A 22,229-nucleotide genomic window follows, 5' to 3' on the forward strand; every position below is an offset into this window, starting at 1 on the left:
TGCTGCTCAGAAGTTGGGGGGATAATGTATTAAAATTTTAAACACCTACCGAGTCCTTTTGTCTGTCCTCAGCTGCTCTGTAAATAAGAATGGATGGACAAACAACAGTCAGATCAAAAGATATGTACCAAACACATAGCAACTTGAAAAGCCCAACTGTTAGGTTTGATTTTGATTATGTTTACATGACTAACAAGCAAATACAGTGACAGCAGGCAGATGCTATAGTTTAGACAGCATGTTTATTCTAATGTTCCTTTATTGCCTGTATTTGGGAAATCAACAATACAAGCAAATCGCTGCAAGGCAAAAACCATTGCTTAGGAACAGAGGGGGTGAATGAAAGCAGCGTAGCTTCAAACGACCCAGATAAAGTTATTCCACATGACAGCAGGACCCCACGTCAACTTAAGTTTTCATTATCTCATCTCATTAGAAACACAGTGGTACATAATCCTCAGGTTTGTTCTGTTGCTGCCTGGAGGGGCACATGTCCTACAGTTTTTACATATCTCCCATTTTATGTGAGGAATTTAAGGGATTACAGATTTGACACGGCTCTTTGCTGTTGTTGCCGTCTTTATCGCTTATTTAGAGCAAAGCCGACTGCCGAGCCAGTCGACTGATGTACGCTCATTTATCCAGCACATAAACACACTCATCTGTGATGATAATCAAATGGAAGGTGTCATCAGTTTGTTTGCATGTGGTGTGTTTTGTTTTCTTTTTAGTTATATTTTTTTTCAGTATGCTGATGTTGTGAAATATTAATTTAAAACATTTTCAGTTTTTTGTATGACTTCTTTTTTTGCTTTTTAGTCACATTTGCACATATAAATTCTGAAATAAATGTTGACATCAGACACATGTAACCTTAGTGGATATAAAATGCAATTTTCAAATGATGATTTCAATTCATTATGGAAAAAAGTTATCTAAACCAACCTATGTGACATAAATGTAGAGGTTACTTACATCCATTTTGGCCAACTCTACCTCACTTAATTGCTGTATTTCACTCCAATTTGAGGTTTTTAAAGCAGCACTGAGATTTTATGCCGATTGTCACAGCATCAGAGGGTCTGAGCTTTGATTAGACCATTCCAGAGCTTTCTTTTCTGCTATTCCAAGTTGGTCTACCTGGTGTTTTTTGGATCATTATGCTGCTTAATAACCTTCAGCTTAGGTCATGTATTGATTACCGATCAAATTCTTTTTCTCAGTATGGGTGCCACAAGATTTTCTGGTATAGAACAGAATTTATGGTCTTGGCAATTAGCAAATTATTCTTCCAGGACCGAAAGCAGCCAAGTTGCCTCCATTATGGTTTCATTGTCTGGAATGCTGATAATTTCACAACTGATGCACATCTTCGGAAATTTTTAGTTTAAGTACCTGTTAGTAAAAACATATGGGGTTAAATTCACATTATAGAGGAATTAAGTGACATTGTATTCCAATTTTTCTATCATTATGGCTGGAAAAAAAAATCCACAAACTAATAACCTCTTTGAGCCATGATAGATGTATGTGCTCATAAAGAGGGTATTGATTAAATATTACATCACAATGATTAACATGGGGACAGATGCTCCAATTGAATTCAGTTTTACAGCCAAAATCTCAAGAATGTATTTTCATTGAGAAAATTGCAGAATAGAAATGCGATGTAATGTTTTGAATAAAATTATTATTTTTAAACTTGATGAAATTTGATGAAGAGATACGAACAAGCAGGCCATTTCTAATTGTAACAGAAAGTTACAACTAAAAATATTTGTATCTGCCAAAAAATCTGAATAGATATTGCATGAATTCCACATAAATACGGTGGTTTTTGAAAATTTATGTTGTACTTATACTGAAATTACTAAATGCATAGACTCTACTCAGTAATTAAATGGCATATGAAGGCAAATTGTGCTAAAACAAAGCCACCCCTCAGATTTTCATAGCAAATTCTGGAACCCAAACATGTGGTATTTCTGTTTGCCTAGCGCATAAAATTCAAATAAAATACATTCAATTTATGAGGTTAAAAATGAGGCACAATGTAAAACAGTTTACTTTGCCAAGTACTGTATGTTTGCTTAGTTAAATTACTTTTCTTTCCTTCTGGAGATTCAGAGTAACAAAACGGATGAATGAGAAGGATGAAAAACAAATCATTGCTTTTCAAGAAGTAATTAATTTAAATAGTTACACAGAATTCAGCTTGACTTGCGTCATTGGCAGGGAGGTTTGTGTTTAAATGCCCTGGAGGAAAGTATTGCTTCTTATGTGCCTACTCTTTTACCCATCCAACACATCAGACGAATGGAAATGCATCTGTAGCATTTGCTGTATCTTACATTTACACAGAAATGATATGAAAACTTCCAGTCCATTAAGTTAAATAACATCCTTCCTACCTTCTCTGAAGTGTTTTTTTTTTTTTTTTCAGGGAAATGTGAGTTTCCTTTAGTAGTTAAAGATTTCAAAGGCTTTCTGGGTGTTGAAAATAGATTTTAGTTCATAAACACTACAGTTTTTCTAAAAGCTTTCTGAAAGAAGCATCTAGGTTTTATGACTGATTTCCTCACTCTTTACTGCATTAAGGAGAATCGATGCAGCACCTGGCACCGTGTGATGTTTGAATTTTATTTAGTGGATCTGGATTTTCTTTTCTCTGCTTATACATAACATAATCCTCATTTCCACCCATGTCTTTTGTCACTGGCTGTTCTTTCTGCTAATCATTTAAAGTGCAAACTCTAAAAAAAAAACAAAACAAAAAAAAAAACATGCCGGAATAGTCGCTTCCTTTTTCTGTTAAGATCTTTTCCCCATTATCTCTATCATATTAACTTTTGCCGTTCCTCACCCCGTTTCTTTGTCTTGCTCTTAATGTTCTTTAAATGGAACAACAGAACATTTCGTCTATCACCTTGAGACTCTTCAATCTTGTCTTATTTTTCTTCTCAGCATTTCCGTAATGAGATTTCCGCCCATGCAGAGCTTTGGTGTACGACATTATTCAGAGCATGAGTATTGTGTTTAGCATTAGTTTCATTGAGAGACATTTCAGTGGCTGCTAAAATATCCACCCATGCACCCTCACAACCATTAGGAAATCCGAGATGAGGTCTGCTCTTAAACACTTTGTGGCATAATGAAATCCTGATGTTCATTAATGAAACTCAATTAAGAGAGAGAAGGAAGCAGAGGGAAATGAGGAGGACAAGAAGGAGAGGAGAAGGAGGAGAACAAAGTGCTTCTCCCCGCCGAGATTCAAGAGAAGCGATATTAAGGGGGAGTCAGCGCAGCCCCCGCACAAAAGGCTTTATTTGACTTCCTTCTTCGAGACTTGCTGAGCTTATTAAAATGCTTAATAGGTTCCATTAACTTCTAACACACGCAAGTCTCATAAAAGCAGGAATGGGAGGGGGTTGCACAGTAAGCATAGCAGTGAGGGGTGGGGGGTAAATCCATGTAGAGGAAGGAGGGCGATTACAGAGGGATTTGGGGCATTGTCCAGAAAGATTCACAATAAATTAAGGCGTGTTCAGCATGAAAACACAGCCCAAGGCTCTAATGGCTTCTTCACATGTTTTCAAACTGAGACTCTTTGCTGTACAGCACGTTATTGTGCATCATTCTCCTCTTCTGAATTCCTTAGATATCTTTCTTTGTCCAGTCCCCAGACATCACCACCTGTCTGTGTTTATAAATGAAAACAGAGTCCTGGTGAAAAGTGCAGATTTAATTTGAATCCACACACAGTAGAAAGTAGAAATACAGAAAGAATATTTCTGGCTCAATGTATGACAACTCTGCTTAGAATAACCAATAGGGTTTGAATTGGTTGATATTAAGGCTTTTAAGGACAAAGCTTTGGAAGCTTATTCAGGAAACCCGAATTGTTCTTTCTTAAACCAGTCTTGATTTATTTTCTTAATTTGTGTACATTTTTATTCCAGCTATATCCAACCTGTATGTATCTGACCCAAACTATCACACTCATAAGAAAGAAAATTGTTTAGGAACAACTCTGAAACCACCAGATATAAAACATGTCCACAATGAGACATGTTTTATATCAGCATGTGGTATTAAAGAGTCATAAACCAAAGCCAATGTGCCAAAATCAACTATTTTAACTCACTCAAATATGCAATCGCTTACATGGACAACTTAAATGTCTTCTAGAGAAAATTGTGATTTTCAGACAAATCTACAATTGGATTTAGACACAATGACAAGTAGTATGTTTGAAGATCTCCAAATTTAGGCTTTCAACCCTAAGATCATTGTACTGTATTGATGACTTATTTGTTTTCAAATATTCTGAAAGAAAAGCAAAAAAAAAAAAAAAACAGACTGCTATCTTTAAATTCTTTAACTTCTCAAATCAACAGCTGGTTGTTTTGAGAAGAAATGACAGTGGAAATGACAATAATTCCTATCTCCCATCGAAACGCTCCTTGAAATGGATGAAACATCAATGTTTACCAGACACACATCCCATAAGATTTGCACTTTACTCATTTTGCATTTACAACAAGCAACTAACTGGAGCTGAGAGATCTTAAACCAAGTTACACTAACAAGCCTATTTAATCAATTGATTGATATTGAGAAATATGTTGGATCTTTCTCCTTATGAGGAGTGTTTATTCTCCCCTCCAGTATGTTAAACAGGTTGAACTTATCTACACCACCTCCCGTCAACCCTTGCCCAACCCCCTGCTGAAGCATCACACTTAATGGGCTTCCATCCAGTTCCTCTCTTAGCGAGATGCCAATAGACTGGCCAATGGACTCGTTCACAGGGGAGTAGCCTCCGGCTGTGGGAAACATCATCAAAGCTCAGACAGTCATACATCATTCAAAACAAAATATAACCCCAGCTTTACACTGAAGCAGCTGAGAAAGGAAAAAAATCCATGAGTGGAATTGAAAAATATGAAAATCCTTAATCTTTCCTGTTTTAATGAGAAATGGAGAATGACTGACACTCTTCCTCATCTCAGTGACTAAATTGTTAGCTAGCGTGACCTTCCTGACTCAGACAATCCTTCTGGTGCTTTTGCCTCAGCTCCAGATTCCTGCTCATACACCTTAAACATGACTTAACGCAATTATCTCCAATAATAGTAGTAATCTCGCTTCAGGTGTAATCATCCCCAGCATTGTTGAGGGTATGGAAGCCTTCTAACTTGCCTTTAATACCTTGCTGCTTCGATTCACGGTAATCTGCAGGTCAGCCCAGGTCCTCTGCCATATCCACCAGAGTAATCACAGTAATTTACTGCTGCATAAAGGGAACTTTTTTAATGCATTGTCCCTGAAATTGGCTGCGATCACATACAGAGCTTTATGGCAGGGCTCACTTGCAACCAGGTGGCAATCATAAAGCGTCACAGTCTTAAACACAGCAGATACATTTTATTGTGGATGTTAGTTGTGCTATCAGTCGCATTCAAGCAAAGAAGAGAAATAGCAGTACTTTTATTTCAGATTATTTTGTAGCACGCCGTAGAAAAACACTATTTTAATCTCAAGAAGTGTGGTATTTAATTTTTTTTTTTTTTTTTGCTTGTATACACAAGGGACCTGTTCTTTTAGTATTGCCTTAACTTGTTTCATACAAAGATAATCTAATACAAAGAGAGCATCTTCTGTGTAATTTACTTTTCAGGGCTTTTTTATTGCCATACAACTATTTCTCCAAGGCTCCCATTTTCCTAAGATTGCTATTCTTAAAGTACCAGGGTGAATCTACATGTTATAATATTCACAATATTATAAGATTATAAATTTCACAGTTGATGTAGAATTATCTTTCCCAACTTATGTTGGAATACCAAGATATTTTTTTCTTGGAACATCAAACTGGAATTGATCTGTTTTTAAGTAAAAAAATAATCTAATGATAGCTCTAATATCTACTAAATAATGTTAGTGCTTATACATTACTGCATATAAGTAATGAAAATTTGACTGACATAAATGAGGATGCTTCAGTCAGCTTGTTTTAATACTGACCACATTATTTTTAGGTGCTCCATTCAGTTTAATTATGAGGCTGTTATGTAATTACAAATCGATGATGTCAGTTCCCTCGGGGGGGAATCGTGTTATGGATTTTCTTTTAGTTTTGCATGTTCTGAAAATGGGCTCCATGATCACACTGCTGGTAGCACTGTTGTCTTGAAGCAAGAAGGTCCTGGGTTCAAATCCCAACTCAGGAATTTGCATGTTCTCCTCCATACATCTGAACTTCTGAATTCAAATGGTGCTGCAAGATCTCCCTTTTCCAGTCCTCAAAACAAAGTCATAAATGAACAAGAAGATAATAGTTGTTAATCAATCAGCATTTCCTCATCTCAATGCAGTAAAAAAAAAAAAAAAAAAAAAAAAACAAGACCTGAATCCCTACTTCACCCCAAGCTCAACCTAATAATGATGACTCTTGAACTTTGTGATGATTTAGAACAACATGAAGATAAGATAGGCATTGTTGCCATTGTTGCAGGTAGTTAATTGTCCATTCAGGGGAACCCCAGAACTTCAAGCATTTTTTTTTACAAAATGAGTCAACAGCTCATTTTCGCTGTTCTACTTTCTGTGAATATAACAAACCCTTTCATCTAAGCTTCGTGCTCATTAATAGTTGTTTTTATTTTTTATTTAACTCCTGTTCTCTTGTGATTCATGATGCTGCTAATGAGGAAAATGTAGAGATATTTGTTTGGCATTTAGAGCAAAAAATGAGCAGAAATTATGAAAGGGTGCAGAGTTTTGTTGCGTACTGCGTGGTAGAAATAGTCGGAGGTCAGTGCACTCTTGTGGGGTTTTTTTTCTTGGCCAATCAAGCCCACCAGCAGGCTGTAGCTCCATGTGTGATTGACTGGGAAGGGCAGTGGAGGTGGGGAGGAGGATGGGAGGAAATGAGAGGAGAAGAGATCGTTTTGGCCGCGATCAGGCGTTACCTGGCTGTGACAGCTCTCGTCTCTCTCAACAGCTGAGGCTTGTCACAGCTGCTGATGTCCCGCTGTGTTGAACTGCACATGAATAATCAACTGCAAGCATGCCTGCTCTGTCACACGCACACACGCACTTCTGTGCAGAGATGCCCCCTGTTTGCTTTGCTCTGTTCTCTCACTGTGACCACGGGGTTTTATGCAGTATACAAACAAAACCAAAGGCGGCTGCTCCACAGCCAGGATGTAAGGGAGATCTCCCTTAGGCTTTTCTCACAACCTCATAAATTATGGAGGTCTGTTTTTTTCTGAAAGTTTTTGCTTATTGAGAGAGAGACAAAAATGACATTTTATTTTGATTTTGCTTCATGTAATTTCAGAACAGAGTCGGTTGCTGAGAAGATGCTCACGAACTGGTTTGCCTTCCTCCTTCACAAATTCCTCAAGGTCAGTGCACCAAAAAATGTGCGGAGGTGTTTATATATGCACATGCAAATCCATTCTTTGTATCTTTTTAATAAAGCCTCCAGATTAAAGATGTGATTATGCAGTTTGGTTTTCAGTCTGGTGAGGTTTCTTTTTTTTTTCCTGCCATGGTGCTCTGTCATGTGTGAACCTGTGGGTTTGTCTTCGTGCGCGTGCGCATTTGTGTTCACAGGAGTGTGCAGGGGAGCCGCTGTTCATGCTGTACTGCGCCATCAAGCAGCAGATGGAAAAGGGACCCATTGACGCCATCACCGGAGAGGCCCGCTACTCCCTGAGCGAAGACAAACTCATCCGCCAGCAGATCGAGTACAAAACCCTGGTACGTCACACACCAGCAGACAGAGCAGAAGTTTGCACAAAGGCTTGCAGACATGGACAAACATGATGCTGCCAAGCTGACACGTACACACACAGACTTTTGTTTTAAGTAGTGGCCCACAGCTGAATGCATCAAGGGTTTTTTATTTCACATTTTCCATTTTGAAGATTTTTAAGATTTCAAAAAGCACATCTAAATTATATGCCAGAGTTGATCATAAAGGCTAGTTTTTATCTGTAGTCCTCCAATCAATATAAATACAATACATTACAGTACAATACAGACAAATTATCAAGCTTCTTCAAAAAATGAAAATAATTATAATGGTAAATAAAACATTTTTTATTAGGTTACAAATGTAATTTAAATCTACTTTAAATTAACTTGATTGATTGTTCCCAAACTTTATGCATTTCAAGAAACACATTTCTCTCCTTCATCTGAAAATACAGTTTAGCACATCCAGAAATCTATCCAGACATGACTGCTTATCCAAAACTAACAAACAAGACAGACAGAGCATTAATCCGATGGTGAGCGGAGCTGCAGCAAACCTGAGTTGAGAGAATATATTGACCACTATTTGTCGTGCACTGCACAAATCATCTTATACAGAGAAGCTGGTCAGTTTTTCTGTGAAGATGGATTGAACTAAAAGCAGGAAAATCCTGGACTAAAGCCTGTAGAACTTTTGTGAGATTTACCTCCTAATAATCCTAGTCCAGGCTTAAAATGAATAAAAATCTTTGGCATGACTTAAAAGTTGATACTCATAGACACTTTCCACCTAATCTAAGTGAAGTTGGTGTATTTTGCAAAACTCCAATTCTAAAAAAGATGCACTGAATAAAATACATCAAAAATTGTTATTCTTTAGTGAAAGAAGGTTCAAAGGGCATGAAGCTGTGTTTCACTGCACTGCCTTGGGAGGAAAATTAACCATTAGTCCCACAGGAAGCCACGTTGGTCCAACATCAGGGTAGGTGGTTATAGATTGAAACAAACCAAACAAACCTCTCCTCACGTTTTATCATGAACAGATAGAAAAAGGAAAGCTCTCACACAACCAGCATGTGACATGACAATGCTCTGATTGCTCTGACTGGGAATTTGGCTCATTATGTGCTAATGCCCCGGCAGTGCTGGAAATTGGTGTCCCGCCGAAGGTGTGAAATTAGATTTTGGGATGCCAGTAAGAGCGGAAATGGTTTCTCAAAGCTCCTGCTACGATCCAAGGAGACTCTAATGAGGGAAAAGCCACAAGCTGGACCCGCGTCCAGTCAGGAACCAGCTTTTCCTCCTCCCCTCTTGTGTTGTTTCACTCTCTCTCCCCCCTCTCTGTTCTTCCCTTTTTCATAATCTAGATCCTAAACTGTGTAAACCCAGACAACGAAAACAGTCCAGAGATCCCCGTGAAAGTGCTGAACTGTGACACCATCACACAAGTGAAGGAGAAGATACTTGATGCCGTTTACAAGAACATGCCCTATTCTCAGCGGCCGCGGGCCGTCGACATGGACTTGGGTAAAGAGCCAAACACACTAAACACACAATTTGAAGACACACAGATTCAGCAGACAGGTGTCGAGTCCTTCACACCTACAAATCCATGTATTAGTAAGAGAACACCTGAGCAGGGTAGATAGATAATCAGTGCCTCAGTGCGATAAAGCTGGGCTCCAGTCTCCTATCCATCCTCAGTGTGCTGCTTCGATGAAACTGACTGGCATGTTTTCCACACCTGCCGGTGCCAACAACCCTCAAAAGATTTAAATAGAGAATTGCGTCTGATGATGCATGTTTTTACATCTTGGACGTGGCCGATGCAGGTAAGAGCTGACCGTCTGGCTCAGCCGCCTCAAACTAAATTCCACTCCCACACAGTCTGCCACTGCCATCCTCTGCTGTCCGTGCCTCGCCTCCCATTAGTCTGTCCCTCAACATATTTTCTTTTAACTTCACATAAGTGTGCATAACAATAAACCCCCCAAGTCCCATGCTTATTTCAAATGAGCACACATCTGTGTCTTTACAATACTCCCATCAGATAATTGCTTGAAAGTGATTGCATCTGTGTGAGACTGTCTGCAGGTGTACAATTCTCTTTAAAACACAGATTTGTGAGTAGTTTAGAAAGCTTGAGGCCATTTTGTGCCAGGCAGAGGCATCATGTGGTCGTCTGGACGAGACACGCAGCAATAACAACCCGGTCAACAAGGGGAAAATCAATGATCATTCCCAGTATGAGGCCTACATTAGTTATCTGCCTCTTTGTGACTCCCCTTATTATCATTTTATTACTGTACAATGATGCCTCAGTCACTGCCCGCCACCAGTGCTGCTTGGTGTTTTTACCTGTTACATATAGTCCCTTTTCTGCTTGATTTTGAAAGAAAGTAATTTTCTCAGAGCTTCCTTCTCAATCTGATCTTCCTTTCTTCCCCACGGTGATGGGTCTGCTGCTGCATTTGTGACATTTGTACCAATTAAAGAGTGCAGGCAGCCTAAATATGCATCCTTCAAATGTTCTTGTGGAATGTTAAATTAAGATGCATGCCGATCTCTGAGGACACACAGGAATCCTGCAGATATTTACTCATTTGTGTGCATGTAGAGCAGTGTCTCAACATTTTTCAAGAAAATTTTGTCTCCTTTCAAGTGGTTCTGTTCAGCCTTGTTTAAAACTTTGAGCCATCAACGTTTTTGGTTGAACTACTAATGTCCAAAATTTCTCATAAAATAGATGCCATTTCACACTTGAAATCAGCTAAACATACACAACATATTGTCCACCTTCAATAAGAGAGTATGTTTACCTAGTTTGTCCTAAATTTGAATTTAACTGAATAATATCTATTTTTACAGCAAACAAACTTCTGCAAACCATCTACAAAACTCAGACATTGTTACTGGAGTTAGTCTCCTGAAGAGAGTACTTCTAAATATGGCTAATTCCCTGAGTGGGATTATTTATGATTTTCTCTCTCTGAAGTTTTGATTTCCATTTGTGTTTTGAGGTTTTATATTTATTCTATATGGCTATAGGAAAAACACCAGGTGTTGAGTCCTTATGCAATTGAACTTTATTTATTAAGGTTTAATAATTAAGTCTGGTTACAAATGAAATGGAAATAAACAAACTGGTTTCAGCCTCTGCATTCATATTATCTTGTTATCTAACATATGAGCCAAACTATTTGTAGCAGAAACTTTATTAAAGGTCCGTACATCATGTTCATGCTCCCACTGAATGAAAATGATTCAGAATCCACATCTGAAATTTTCCAGTCACTTGTTGTTTACCTAAGCACACAAATCACCCCAAAATTTGCTTTTTTTTGGTGCCAGATTCATTGTTTAGCCATTTACTGGCAACCCCTACAATCATCCCACTATGACACCAGGTTAAGATCAATAAGCAGAAAAACAAAATATTTTTTTCCTTTTCTTTTTGGCTAACTTTTTGGTCGCTGAGAGTTTTTTATGGAGCTAAAGGCTTATTGAAAGGCAGGAGTTGTCTTCACCTGAAGCCAGCTGGAACAACCCCAAGAACATAAGTAGAGGCAAAGAGGTTGTCGGTTCCCCTGCCTGGTAGAACTGCGGCCAGAGAATGAGGGACTTAATGTCGGAGAACTCAGAGAGTGAAACAGAGGAGCTGTGAAGTTTGTTACCTGGAGCAGAAAATGTGTGTTTTACAAGAAAAAAATCTGACTAGAAATGATAGACACACTACTTAAAATTATTTTTTCTATGACAAGAAAAACTAATTCAGGACTGAGCCACATCAGAGCTAACATTTTTTTTTATTTTTATGTTTCTGCTTGTTCGATTTTGTCATCAGAGTGGCGTCAGGGTCGAATGGCTCGTGTGGTGCTGCAGGATGAAGACATTACCACTAAGATCGAAAATGACTGGAAAAGACTCAACACACTCTTGCACTACCAGGTAGGCACTTACTAAGTTTAGTATTTTTTTTCCCTAATTGACTCTGAAACTTCTTTTTGTCAAGAAAAGCCTAATTTGTGTCCAACTTCTGCATTGGGTTTTATTATGGAAATTGTTCCACCCATACTAGCAAACTTTGATATTTTCTGCTCTTGACTTTAAGGCAGCCCAATTTTCAGTCTCTCATTTGCATGCTCATAGCTGGTTCACTCTGAGTGACTCACGGAATAGAGGACAATTACTGTACAGGTGGCAGGAGAGGTGAATTCTTCACATCACGGCTGACATTTCTCCCTCCCTGGAAAGATGAGGCGACAGGAGCAAGGCGTCTCTTTACTTTCCCTGTTTCTCACTCCATCTCTGCACCAGTAACAATTTGTTCTTCTTTGGGGGCACAAGTTCATCTTGCGTCCCCTGTTAAATAGACAGAAGAGTAGTGAGCTAAAGAGGAGGAAAGCTGAGCACAAGAAGAGATCTGTCATTGGAATTTACGGCATATGAATAAAGAAAAGCTAAAGTGGAAGTTGGCAGACGCTCGAAAGACACATTAAATGAAGAATAGGAAATAAAGACAGGCAAAGGAGATGGGAAGCTGGTCATCTCCACAAATCATGAATCTTTTGCAGCGCCCCCTCAGTCATCCCTCATTACTTGGCCAAAGGGTGCCATCTGTCTAAAGACTGTATGAGCTTTGATTCACAGCTACCTGCAGAAGGAGCAGAGGATGTGGCAGCTTTGGTTAGAATCGCAGATCAATACTGCACAGCCTGGAGACGCCAGTAAAAAGGGATGAGGTGGCAAAACTGAAGCCCTCACAACAGGGAGCTGCTGTGAACTCCTGCCCCTCAGGAACAGTGGGAGTAACTTAGCAGATGTGGGAGTCATTAGAAGACGGGACACATCATAGTGTCCTTCACACAGGACTTGGCACCATGCAGGTTCTGTTGCCCCTTTGTCTTTTCACCTCCTTTTTGCCTTTACTGTTACTTTTTTTGACTTTGGCCTCATTTACACTTAACTTCTTAAGCATTTCGGCTCACTCCAAATAGATCCAACATCGCTTCCTTTTCTCTCACACATTCACAACCCTTTTTGAGGGAAAACAGACGCTCAGATTTGTATGGAAGTCAGTGAAACTTCTGGGGTGCAATAGCAGCAAGTTGTTGTGTTTTGTACATTATATGTGTTTTTTGGCAGACATGGAAAACAATTCAATGAAGTCTTTCAGAAAGATTATGTAGAAAATCTTTCAGTTATGGAACCAGTACCTGGTGAAGTGGATAAATAACCTCAGCAAAGTAGGTTTTATTTCTAGACAAATACATGGATACTGTTTTAATTTTCAGGTGACTTTTTATTTCTATTATTATTATTATTATTATTATTATTATTATTATTATTATTATTATTATTATTATTATTATTATTATTATCATCATTTGTTAATTGTTGTTGTCATCATTAATAGTTTATCTGGCGTTTTAATTGACGTAAAATTTAGGGGATGCTTAATTTTAGAAAAGTAAAAATGTCTGTAAAACTTTTTTTTCACTGTATAGCACAATACTAATAAGCATTCTGGAAATTCAATAAGGGTTTTATATCATTTCTGATATGAACGTTTGTCTTCTTGCTGCCGCTTCAGCACAAAAAATCACAACTGAACCTGATTTGACATTTTTTCGTCTCATTACATCAACTCTGCTAATCAGTGACCAGAAACAACACAGAATGATGACTTGTCGTAATTTCTAGGACATCTGAGCATTTTGTTGGTTTAAACACCGAAGTTTCATTAAAACCGTAGCGTCTGGCTTGAATGCAGAGTTTCAGTGCTGGGACTTGTATCTCTGCTGAACAGTGACGGTTCCCCCTTTAAGCACCTCGTCTAGGTCTCTTCTGTGTTTCCCCTTGGTGAAGCAGCTCAGTGTGTTTTCTTCTATCCCATAATGGGCTCCTCTGTTGTTGTTGTTTTTTTTTTTGCACTTCTTTTCCTTGCAGTCTGTCTGCCATCGTTAGCCAAGGGAGAAACTACAGAACACGCATGTGGCCACTTCACTTATTTCCTTGCTCAATTGCAGATCACAGGACTGCTATTGATCATGGATCTGAGGGTCCCTTCATAAAACCCACCGTAAGGCCCAACACCGCATCACTACAGAGAAGATAGAGACGGGCTGCAGAGCAAAATAGTGGCAGGAGGAAGAGAGGAGAAGGACAGTTGGTGCTGGAAGAGATCAGAGTTGGAAGGAGAGATGTTTTTGCATCATTACTGTTTGGATGAGTTGGCAATAGCCCCCTTGTGCGAGCTTGTGTGTTTGTGTCACACACCATGGTGCCGTACTGGCAGCTGTGACAACACATGTGGCTTTGGATTAAAAAAAACAATGGGGATCATCTCATTAAGCCCAAGAGAGAGTGGGAAAGCTTGAAGGGTGTAATGGAAGGAGAAGTAAAAAGGGAAATAGTGAAATATGCAGAGTGAGTCTGAGCATCACCCTGAGTATTTGCTAATTCTCCCATAGCTGAAACACAGGGACTAGACGAAGGCATTAAAATTCATAGGTCTCACAGCCACCTAGGAAATGCCATTGGCTGTTTACACTGTTACATTGGAAATAATGGTTTACACAGCCTGGATATGGAAATGCGCACCTTTCCACTACGCTAAAATGAAAAACTTAAATGCACAAACTGAGAACGAGTTCACAATCTTTATTCATCATTTTTGTATTCATAGTCAGGGGACCAGACTCCTCTTCTACAACAACTTTCTCTCTGTTTCTGTATTTGTTTCCTGCCTGGATAAAGATAGACGCATATTGAAGTTTTTTCAAATATGTACACAACGTGTGTTCAGACTTGTAGCTCATACATCTGTGCCAATCCTCGGATAAACAGCAGAGCTAAGATAAATAAATCTTCTTTCACTGGAATGCTGTCTTGAAACAATTTAACTTGCTCTTGTGGTAGCTGGGCAAGTAAGCATGATGCCAAAAGATCCTCACATCTGTATGCTTTGAAGAATTAATTCTCCTCTGTTTGTTTTAATTTAGATTTGAACTATTGTGCGTATTGTCATTTGAGCAACCTGCCTTTTTCTTGAAGATCAAAGCTGATTATTCTTGTAGTTTTGTCAACTTCATTAGTTGGCACATGTAGCCGTCACTTTGTAAAAATTCTACTTATTTTGTGCCTGTAAAATAACTTTTTACAAAGAACATTAAACCTCTAAACCTCAAGGAAAATACTCTAAGGCAACCTACAAATGGAACGGACTAATACACAGAGGGCTAATGAATGTGGGAAACATACGGCGATCACAAATCCAGGACAGGTGTGACTAAGAAATTGATTCTACAAACTAGAAATTTTGAAGAACACAAGAACAGAAAACAAGAAACCCAAGAAAAATCTAAAGTAGTTCTAAAAAAGGCACATTTGAGCAGAAGGCAAAATCCAAGCTTAGTCTGGAAAACCTCTTGTTAGAGGTTTTCATCTTGATGTATTTGTCTATGCATTGTAAATACTAATCATAACCATAACCTTTTGGTTTAGCTGTTGTTTAGTCTGGTGATTTGAGTGCCGACTTGTTTGTTTCAGAGGAACATGAAGAGCAGACTGATGACTCCTGTAGCTCTTTGAACAGCAAAACATACAACACAAACTTGCTCTTTGCAAGTTTGTGTCTAACACTGTAGTTGTCTAGGGTCTGTTTTCAATTTGGTTAAAATATGAGCCTTTAATCAGAAGGAGAACTATGGTCTCAGGATGTGAAATGGAAATAAGTGACATGCTTGGTTAATGTTGCTGCACTCTGAGTCATATCCCTAAAAGCAACTCTTGCAGACGCAGTTCCAAAAAATTACATGTTTTCCATATCCAGACTCCACCTTAAGTCCAAAACAAAATAAATCTTGAGTACTTTTTTTGATGACTACCTTCAGACTTCCCCTCCCAACCCTCTAGTTTTTGCAGAAGCTGCACATGTGCAGAGTTTATTTCCAAGCTACTGTGCAGCTGCGATTGCTCTGATAGGCATCATGATCTAAGAGAATGCAGGAGGGAGGAAGAAAGGTAGAAGATGACCACACTCAGCTGTCTGGCCGACTCACCAGTGTCTAATGGAACGTCTTATCACAGGCGGGGTCCACAGCCCTTATCACACCTGCCCACTATCAGCCCAACACTGGATTATCCCTGAAGGACGAATCTGCACGCCTTCAATCATTTACTCCTATCACAAGAAGCCATCTCTGCTCTCGCTTCTCTTTCAGCCATAAAAAGCATAAAGAAAGAGAGAGACGGAGAGATGGAGGCAGATGTAAAAAGGAAAAGGGGTACTGAGAAGCTATTTCATGCTCCCTGGAGAAAATGTATCACAGGAATAGCAGTGAAAACTTCACGGAAGTGTACCCTGATGGTGTGTTAGAGCTGGTCTGTGCACTGTCAGCCAATTGGGCCAGGCTGTAGGATAGAGGGGATGTAGAAATTAAGTTAAGGCGAGTAGAATCTGACAAGAAACAGAGGAGGTGAGAAAGTGAGGAGAAAAGCCCATAAACTGTGTAGAGTGCACTATATTTTATTGAGGGATAATTTGATCACAGGGTTTACTACATTACAAAAATATTATTGAACATTATGTCACATCCTGGCGTTTTTTATTAAAATCATTTTTATTTTGGACCTTTTTCCAGATCCTTTATCACTAGTTTGTTGCAAGTTGGATTAGAAAGATGATTGCTAACTGTTAATGTGTCAAATTAGGCCTCCGGATATCATGGTTTGAATTAATTACGTAGTAGTAGTGTTAAAAACAAACAATGTTATACTTTTGATTAAAGAACTTTTGTTTCACTCATTAGAGATTTGGTATTTCCTTTGTACTTTGAGAAACTCCACTGAAAAAGAGACGAGATCAGCTGAGAAAGAATGTAAGGATTGGAGGGAGGGAGGAATGGAGCAGCCCAACTTAAGCTTCATCCAATATGAACAATATGCTGTGTGATATTTTCCAAACTGAAATGCAAAAATAACTTATTCCTGCTAAGAGATATAAGGGGAAAATGTTTTTGCTTTTATTCTGTTGTTTCTCTAAGGTGTGCCTTTAGGAGTCTGGCATTTATTTGTCTTTTGTTTATTTCTCTACTGGAGGCTCATCAGTTTGTCTTTGCTGGGTCTGAAGCAGAATTCCCTCCTCGGGGTAAGCTGCAAATGCCAGCCAACAAGCTCTTTTGTTGTTTTTGGTTCTCACTGAAGAACTGCGAGTTGTTTGCTGTGTTTTGGCTCTCTCAAGCAGAGATGTTTTGGTCCGCTAACAGCAGTAGCATTCATTAATTAAACTGATAAATGATTTCATATGACAGTCAAGTCTTGCAGCTAATTTTAAAGACATGTTTTGTGTTGTAGGGCTCTGTGTGTTCTACCTACAGTTTTTCAGTGATAATAACTGGAGCTGAACCCACGGGGTCTGAAATATATTTTATAAAGGGAAAAGGATTAAACTGAGCATTATCTTATTTGGCTATTACTCAGAGATGTTTTGTTGTTACTTGCACCAGCCATTTATGGTAAGGGTGGAAGTACACCAACTGAGCCTCCTTTTCCATCAACCATTCCCTCTCTTTGCATAATCTGCAAGCGCTAAAACATACCTAATCTCTGTAATATTTCTGAAAGTATTGAAAATGACAGTGAAAGACATGTTGAGAACAACCATCATGCAGCTGCAGCACTTTGCTCAGCTTGAAAAAAGCTAGAGGGTTGTGGTGCAGAACAACAGAGGCTTTTGTGTCTTTGTTGAAAGAATTGTTTACTTCTGATCTTCATAGTCTGAATTATCAGAAAACACTGTATACATCCATACACCTGTTGTTTTGTTTGATTAAAGCATGACATCTCTTCAGAATGTGACAAATTGCAGATATGCATTCAGAAGTTCTACGTGTCTCCTCATGCAGGTCTCTGATCGCAGCGTGGTAGCTTTGGTCCCCAAGCAAACCTCATCATATAACATTCCTTCTTCAGCGAGCATAACCCGTACCTCCATCAGCAGATATGGTGAGTCAGTACACACTGGATCCACATTAATTGCAAAATGAGACATGCACAACATAGGTAATTATGAAATTGTTTACATTCCTTTTGAAATTGTTTACGTTCAAAGTAGCTAATCTGTTTTAGCTATACTGTCTCAAAGCTCATCTTTGGGCTTTGACTCGTCGCCTTCGTTTTCTGTAAGAGTCTCATCCTTTGCATCATCATCCTCCTCTTCGTCCTCTTCCACCTCCTTCTCATCGTCGTCTTCATGGCCCTCAGTGGCTTGCTCTTTATTCCTCTCCTCTTCTGCTAATGATCAACAATAAAAAAAGAGAAAAAAATAAAGTAAATAAAAGAGAGAATAAGAGCTGTAATGTGTTTGCTTTTCATATTACAAAGTAAGCTGTGTTTGCACTTCAGGAACTGGTGGTTGTTTGCCCTCTTCCATTTCCACTGCTGTTACAACCAAGTCTTGATTAACTAAGTTTCAAAAGATTCAAGTTCAGGGTAGCATACTAGTAACATGCTTGTAGATGTTATTTGACTTAACACCCAGGAATGTGTTTTCCTGGAAATGTAGTTTCTCCCGACACTCATTTGTCTCCATTTCCAATCATAAGTTATAATAGTGCTGTTTGTTAAAATTTTTCAGCTGTGGTTTTCAACCTCATGCCTATAAACTTCCTGTCCTTCATGTTTTAGAGTTTTCCCTGCTTCAGCACACCTGAATCAAATGAATGATTACCTCCTTTGCATGTCATTAAGTCATGCAGAAGCCTGATGATAACTCATTAATTATGCCAGGTGTGTGGAGGCAGGGAAACATCGAAAACATGCACAACATTGGAAAGTCACTGATCAAGAAAGAAGGATAACTTCCCCCTTAAAACTGCAAAGTCCAGTTTGTGAATAAATTCTAGCAATGTAGCAGTTATCTTAGTGTTTTTATAATGGCTTCAATACTTTAAATTGACTTTGTAAAGTCAATTCAAACTGTGTGAAAATGTCCTAAGTGGATGGAACTATAAAAATCAATGTCTTACCAAGTTTCAGTGGGAGAGAAGTTAAAAGGCTGCTGTGCAATGAAACTTTAACTCTGTGATTTTGTTTCAAAAAATACATAAAGTCGGTCCAAACTCCACAGAAAGGCTTAAGTGTAACAAACTTTCAAAAAAAAAAAAAATTCCTATGAGATTAAATTGACTGATTATTGGGATTACAATCCAGTACTTCTTCATGAACATGATCAGAAAAGTTTAAGTATTTTTGACATCTTTCTGTTTCTAAAACAAATTTAAGCATAACTTCATCTGGGTCGTCAGTTATGCTTTCTTTTTAAAACAAAAAAAGGTCAAGAGACCTTTTTTCCTCCGCAAAATCGCTGTCAATATAGTGTATAATAAAGTCTTACTTTTTGCCTTTTATCGAGTCTTGAACTCATCGATTCTTTAACATCGATGACACAGATCGCGACGCATCATTTGCCAACGTTGCTGCATGTATTCACAGACTGTCAGATGTGTGACTTACTTTGAGCTGTTCAGTGCCAAATTTTGGTTCATTGCCAGAGTGACACAGCACCAGCACCAGGCAACTCATGATTGCTAATTATTTTGTGTGAATGATGCTTCACACAAACAGAGAAAAGATAAGTGAGCAGGGCCAATTATGAGGACGGGGGGAAAAGAGCTAAAGCTTCCCTTTAAACTGTCTAACACCCAAAACAAGCTACGGACAGCCTCATTCTTCCAAGAAATCAAACTTATTTACAGAAAACACAAAGAGTGTGTGCCTGTGAACTCTGGGTTAAACAATACATCTACTTGGAGTATTTAGTTTAAAATAAAGTGAGGAGATATTTATTAATAGACCTCATCGAAATTTACCTTTTGAAACACTGCTTAGCATCCAGTAGTTTTCTTTGAAATAAAATATTAAGTGATAACTGTCATTTCTATTTTTAACAAAATACTGTTCTCATGGGGAGCTTTGGTCAGTAAGATTTGATTTATACTGTAATAGTTCATGACTTGAAAATTATATTGACCCATCATTTGCGTAGACCATTTAAGAAAATCTGAGAAAATATCACTTGCACAATAATTTGGAACACAATGCAATTTTCAGAGTTCAGTTTCTTGACTCACTCATTGTGCCACAAGCACAACTGATCAACTCGGAAAAATGGCTACAGAAATAGGGAAGACACAGAGCATAAGGGAACAGAGGAGAAGTAAAAGCCAGTGACTGGATTAAGATCGGATTTGGGATCCCAATCCACCCGGCGCATGCATTCAACCTTTTCCATCCCCAATGGACACCGAAGGGGTGCAGTAGGGTCTTATTTGAAAGGTATAGGGGGCTTAAACAGCAGCTAATGCTGTTTTGTTTCACTCGCCCTTTGAAGCCAGGTGAGAGAAATCCTCAAATGGGATCCTCAGATCCTGAACCTCTAGAGACGCTGCTGCCTGGAGTAGATGCCGACTAATTAGTGAAAGTAAAACCAGCATCATTCGGAGTGAGAATGTGAGGTGGAAGGATGCATGATGAGGTGATGTATTGGTGAAGGACAGCGTTTTACAAATCGGTGATCATTTGATGCATTGATGAAGCTGTGACAGTTATTTTTATTGAAAAATTACATTTGGGGAAAAGCAAATCATGAGGCCTTTTAAGTGAAGCCAGACACAACTCTCACCAGCCAAGATTTATATAAGTAGATGTAGAAGATAAAAGATAATTATCACATAATTTATGACAGAGGCAAAAAAATTAAAGAGTGAATAATCACAGGAAGTAAATCTGCAGCATTATTTTCAACCTGCCTGCAAAATTAGGTTGTGTTATGATGAACAAAGGAAAGCTGAAGAAGTCCTGTTTTCCCTCAGCATTTACATAATCTCCTCATGGGCTTGAGTGTCATAATATTTTTAATGAATTATTTCAACCACTCTTGTGGACTGATTATGCAGACAACAACAGCTTTTCTTGAGGATTTGGGCACAAAGGTTTGAATTTTGGGGGGGATTTTCTGTGAAATCTGTTTGCTTAAATGCAACCATACACTCCAAATAATATACTTTTAAATGTCTTTCAGCAAGTCACTCCTGGACCAAACACATTTTAAAGCACATATCATCAGTACTACTGAAGAAACACCATGCTTGATGTTTTGTGTCGATTTGTAATAAAATACTCCTGTTATTGTCACCAAATGATTTAGTTGTCTTGTCTGACAAAAAAAAGTTCTCCAGAAGACATTTAAGGGTATTTTACACAAGGTACTTTCCTCTTGTTCAGCATCCTACAAGGCCTTTGTATATTATAAAAAATTAAAATGTTAACTCTTATATTTTCACCCAAATAGCTGTGACTTCTTGTTGTTAAGAGATCTGCTATTAACCAAATTACTTTTACAAAGGAAAAGAGAAGCTACGATGTGCTATTAACCATGGTAATTGTGTGTTAAATGTTAAGTTTTATGTTCAACATCTTTCCAAACTGAACAAAACGCTTCAAAACACGGTCTGAAATTAAGCACACATTCATGCCTATGATTTCTGCATGTACTTTTCACTGAACCTCATGGATTCTTATTGATAACTTTTAAATCTTTATTTTTTATCTTGGACAGATTCTTCGTTCCGTTACACAGGCAGTCCAGACAGCCTCAGGTCACGTGCTCCAATGATCACGCCGGACCTGGAGAGCGGTGTAAAGGTCTGGCACTTAGTGAAGAACCATGAACATGGAGACCAGAAGGAAGGCGATCGAGGCAGCAAGATGGTTTCTGAGATTTATCTAACCCGGTTGCTAGCAACTAAGGTACATCAGCCAACTTGTACATATACACTATGATGATTGCAAAAATGTTCATATTGGCTGAACCTTTTCAACTACAAAGGCATTATGCAATGTCTTAATATTATGCTATTTATCACCTCGTACAGGGAACTCTCCAAAAATTTGTCGATGATCTGTTTGAGACATTGTTCAGTACGGTTCATCGAGGGAGTACGCTTCCCCTAGCCATCAAATACATGTTTGACTTCCTAGATGAACAGGCAGACAGACATGGTATTTATGACACAGATGTTCGTCACACATGGAAAAGCAACTGGTAAGCCTAAAGAAACAAATGTGGCACTGGTTAGGTCCATGTCTGTCCTTAACTTATGTTTTTCATCTCCATCTTAAAGCCTTCCACTTCGTTTCTGGGTGAATGTGATCAAGAACCCACAGTTTGTATTTGACATCCATAAGAGCAGCATCACGGACGCCTGTCTATCTGTGGTAGCTCAGACCTTTATGGATTCCTGCTCAACTTCAGAGCACCGGCTGGGCAAAGACTCGCCTTCTAATAAACTGCTCTACGCTAAAGATATCCCTAATTATAAGAGCTGGGTAGAAAGGTAGGTGTAACCACTACTTTCAACATTGACACTAAAGCACACTTTTTTTGTCTCCTCTTACAC

At 38.6% G+C, this 22,229-nt stretch overlaps 1 protein-coding gene across 3 annotated transcripts in view; it reads left to right on the plus strand.

Annotated features, from left to right (window-relative positions):
• plxna2 (plexin A2) overlaps window positions 1-22,229 on the plus strand; it is a 200,909-nt gene that overhangs the window by 174,211 nt on the left and 4,469 nt on the right. For all 3 annotated transcript variants that reach the window (XM_055056717.1, XM_055056716.1, XM_055056718.1), the window contains 8 exons: window positions 7,346-7,412; window positions 7,624-7,770; window positions 9,135-9,294; window positions 11,612-11,715; window positions 17,676-17,775; window positions 21,389-21,579; window positions 21,705-21,874; window positions 21,954-22,166. In XM_055056717.1, coding sequence (XP_054912692.1) covers window positions 7,346-7,412; window positions 7,624-7,770; window positions 9,135-9,294; window positions 11,612-11,715; window positions 17,676-17,775; window positions 21,389-21,579; window positions 21,705-21,874; window positions 21,954-22,166 — 1,152 coding nt within the window. The remainder of the gene's footprint in view (window positions 1-7,345; window positions 7,413-7,623; window positions 7,771-9,134; window positions 9,295-11,611; window positions 11,716-17,675; window positions 17,776-21,388; window positions 21,580-21,704; window positions 21,875-21,953; window positions 22,167-22,229) is intronic.

This window comes from Poeciliopsis prolifica, unplaced genomic scaffold (assembly GCF_027474105.1).
Source record: "Poeciliopsis prolifica strain line A6 unplaced genomic scaffold, Auburn_PproV2 SCAFFOLD046, whole genome shotgun sequence".
Taxonomy (NCBI): Eukaryota; Metazoa; Chordata; class Actinopteri; order Cyprinodontiformes; family Poeciliidae; genus Poeciliopsis; species Poeciliopsis prolifica.